At 30.2% G+C, this 4484-nt stretch overlaps 1 protein-coding gene across 1 annotated transcript; it reads left to right on the forward strand.

Annotated features, from left to right (window-relative positions):
* Positions 1-232: 232 nt before the first annotated feature.
* On the forward strand, positions 233-4217 carry LOC139495883 (uncharacterized). Its single transcript, XM_071284289.1, has 3 exons — positions 233-380; positions 1565-1816; positions 2562-4217. Exons 1-3 carry the CDS (start codon positions 338-340, stop codon positions 2771-2773), a joined length of 507 nt encoding a protein of 168 aa, XP_071140390.1. The 5' UTR covers positions 233-337; the 3' UTR covers positions 2774-4217.
* Positions 4218-4484: the final 267 nt, after the last annotated feature.

A 4484-nucleotide genomic window follows, 5' to 3' on the forward strand; every position in this document is an offset into this window, starting at 1 on the left:
AATATGTTGGCTACACGTTTAAGGTCTATTACGAAATTCGAATTCACCTTTACGAAGAAAAATATTGTCTTTGTGAGTACAAAATAGTTAAATAAATAGAATAATAAAACATGTTTCGAACTAATTGTGGTTGATTTCACGACCTTCATATCACGGAAGTTATAATAAATAACAATACAACATGTATCAATAATTTTCCATTTCATCATTATTAATAGAACACATTATTAGTCATATCAGGAAGTGAAACCTTCCGCCTTTAGCATGTTTAGTGTAACCAGGAAATAAACTAAAAAGCAAATAAAAATAAATGAGACGTACCCGTTCAAACAAATAGATGAAAAATATGAGGATAATTTTAGTGCTATGGTCAATCTTCGGTAAGTTTATTATTCATATTGTATTCTAATTTTTACGCATTAATTATTAATGGGTTGTTTTCAATCATATTAAAAGAAAAGATTTGTACAATAGTACATGGAAACGTTGTCTTTTATCTTAAATTTGTGTGTATGAATTTAACGCCAATAGATGTTACCGTTCTCCAAAACTGTTATAAAACAAAACTAGATCATGAATTTGTGTTGATTTCAGTGTATTCAATTATCAGAGTTGTCGGTTTATAGGTGTCATTTCAACAGACGTTTTGTCCGACCGAAAGGTGTAAACATATCTTTTTTATAAGCGAAATCTTTGAGTTTATGTTGCATCTCACAAGAGACATTTAGAATAAACCGCCCTTTACATCCGCTACATGCACAACACCGAATACATTTTGTGCATTATCTGTTTTAAATGGTAATTAGATATTGTTTTGGTAAATTATAAACTTTTATTAAAATTAACAGGGATGATGATGAAAAGAACTAGTGCTTAACAGTCTCTAGAACAGTTCAACTGACACCATAAGAATAAGTTCGTGCATTTCTGCAAAAGAACATATAGAATAGAAGCTATAAACCAGGTTTACTTCACCAAGAAAATACCTGTACAAATTCAGGGATATAACAGTTGTTATACATTCGTTTGATGTGTTTGAGTCTTTGATTTTGCCATTTGACTAGGGTTTTTCCGATTCGAATTTTCCTCGGAGATTAATATTTTTGTGATTTTATTTTTACAACGGATTTATTCTAGAACATTTATGGATAGCTCAACCCTATACTGAATCTAACAGTAATGCCGTTAAATAGGATGTTTTTTGGGGTTGAATATTAAAGAACAGTTTTATAGTAAATTATTCAGCGAGTAAATAAATCATCTCAAAAGAAGGCAATCATATCTTTTATTTATTTTTATTGTAAATATTCAAATATTTCATTATTTACATTACAATATAATACAATACAAATATGTTTTATAGTGACATTTTGTATAACAAAATATGTATAATATTATAAAATTTAAATTTAAATTACACCCGGCACAATGGACCACAAAAAAGGACATTTTAAATAGATACTATAGTAGTAATTCAGATTGACATCAGCAATTTTATAAACATGATAATTATTACATTACATATTACCTTTTTTTCTAACCACGAGTTTTTATTATACTGCAGCTTGGGGTAATGCAGGATCGTGCTATTATGAACATTATGAATCACCTTTTATTCACTACAACGATTACTCGGTTTATGAGTTCTGCCTTACTGGTTGTTGTGGTTCAACGAAAATAGATGGCATAAAACATTGCTGTAAGGATGCAGGAGCCATTATAGGAATATTTCTTGGTGCAGCAGGATTTCTTGCCTTTCTACTTATAATTTGTGCCCTGTGTAGAAGAAGACATCGGAGTGATGCATTCGTAATAAGTAAGTGTGCTTAGACCTTTTGAAAGATCGATTTGTTTACTTGAGGCAAGATTTTTTTTTCATAATTTCAAATCACTTGTCCTTGGTCCAGTTTCTAAAGGGAATTATATGTATCTATATGCATTGTGCTATGTTGATTTTAGTTTGAATTACCACGTTTTCAATTGTTAGATTTATTTGCCAGCATACTTTTGTCTTGTCTGCCCTTTACAATTTGGCAAGTTGTTGCAAAATTGTTAGAGGTAAATGATATAGAGTAACCATACCCACACTGGAATTTTCAAACACGTTTTCATCACGATTCGGGGAAAAGATGCAAACGTTGATAATCTAAACATGATTTTGAAGTTGCCTGCAATAACTCAATGTACAATGTAGATATAGCATCCAGGATCTTTATACGAATAAATAAAGTATATTTGTTTTGGCCAGTATTTTATAAAAGCATGAATGTATCTTAGGGATTTAAACCGCTTTAGTTGAATCCGGATGGTGTCGTTTTGCAGTCTCATATCACATTTATAACGCAGATCTTTGCTTTGGTGAATTCAATATAGTCCAACAATGTTTGTACGGAAGTTTAAAACTTCTGCGAATACAAGTAGCTGCATTTCAAATGACAGCATCTATTAATTTTCGCAGAAAATATTATAAAAAACTATTGGTATTTGAGTCATTATTTTGCAATATAAATATCAAATTATATGTAAATAAAGTTAATTTGATTTAATAAAATTTGTTATAGACGGATCCAATGAACGAGGCAGGCTTATTCTACCAACTACAACAGCCACACAGTATCCTTCAGCAACTGACCATAAACATTATGAAAGTCAAGGACGGTACAATTACCAGCAAACAAACACAACAACTGGGTATATATATCCGCCACAAACAGGAAATACAAACATATACTCACATCAAATCACTCCTAATGCGCCTGCGTACCAGAACTGATGGTCAACAGCACCGAGAACGGTTACAATAATTGTGGAATGGATCATCATGATAAAGACATTATAAACAAAAATCTCAATCTGTGCATTACAATGTGATCTATCTTAACTTTTGATATATTAATTTTCAATGTTTGAGTAAATATATAACAGAGGATTCGTTGTTTTAAAAAGTAAGTTTGTTCACCTTTATTGAAGACATTTACTTGACCTACTTAATTTCAATTGACTTTGTTTTTATCTCTTACATTGACTGACAAAAGACCAATAATCAACTACTACATGTAGGATACATGTTATTGAAAGTGTTTTTTTTCAAAAATTCATGTTTGTAAATACAATTGGTGCATTATTTGTTGGCTTTAAGAACTAACATGTTATATACAGTACAAATTATATTGGGCAAACCGGACGTCCTCATTTCTAAACTAATTATCTTGGCTTTGAAAACACAATAACAATTGATAGATATATATATTTATAATTGTGAATTATCGAACATTGACCAAGTGCTCTATTGATAAGTGGAGTATTACAGAAATGTTGGATTCATTATAATATGCAATCTTCGATTTTTGTCAATTTCATTAACTTCAATACACTGTTGGGGTAATATGCCAAACAAAAATGGTTACCTTATTAATTTGTGTAGTTCTTGTGCTAAATATTGTATTGGGTAAAATTTTATCAACCAGAGTTGAGGAACTAATTTTGTATCGACTATTTACTGACTATCCAATATCTCCACCGTATAAAACAGGAAACTCCCCGGTAAATAGTTTTCAAAGGTACCAGGATTATAATTTTGTACGCCAGACGCGCGTTTTGTCTACATAAGACTCATCAGTGACGCTCATATCAAAATATTTATAAAGCCAAACAAGTACAAAGTTGAAGAGCATTGAGGATCCAAAATTCCGAAAAGTTACGCCAAATACGGCTAAGGTAATCTATACCTGGAATAGGAAAATCCTTAGTTTTTTCAAAAATTTAAAGTTTGGGAAACAGGAAATTTATAAAAATGACCACATTATTGATATTCATGTCAACACCGAAGTGTTGACTACTGGGCATTTCAAATCAAAACAAAGTTACGTTTTTTGTTGTTATTGTAATTTAAACAACTTTTTTCCTTAAAAATGATATTGGTTTAGTCTGTCCTATATACCTAAAAAAACAACTTTTTAACAAATATCTGCTTAATAACAAATTTGTTTCTAAGAGTCGCCGTGGCTCCATCGGTAGCGCATAGTACTATACATTAAGTGATAAATTGTTTTTAAGAAGAGATACAAATATCACAGGTATTTAGCATTTTTTTGTGTTGAAATATTAAAATTTGATGTTCCTATAATTTTTATTTTTTATGTTGTTTTTTTTTAATTCAAAGAGTCATTATGCATCTTTTTGATTATATATTATTTCAATAAAGAAAACAAAAGTAATGTGTTGATTTTTGTGTCTGTTTCTATTACTATACATACTCTTTACCTACTTTCTATTCCTATGTTTACATTTATTATATATATGCAAGAAACAATTGCCGTCAAACTGGAGTACACGTAGATGCTTGTACATAACCAAAAACACGAGAATGAATTCTAAATAGCAATGAAGCCTAAACGTTGTGTATGTAATATACACATAAAGAAAAAATGCCATAGCAGAACAATTTCAAAACAACCAAAAAAAAATCATTTTGAAACCTTTTT

The sequence above is a fragment of the Mytilus edulis genome, chromosome 11 (assembly GCF_963676685.1).
Source record: "Mytilus edulis chromosome 11, xbMytEdul2.2, whole genome shotgun sequence".
NCBI classification, from domain to species: domain Eukaryota; kingdom Metazoa; phylum Mollusca; class Bivalvia; order Mytilida; family Mytilidae; genus Mytilus; species Mytilus edulis.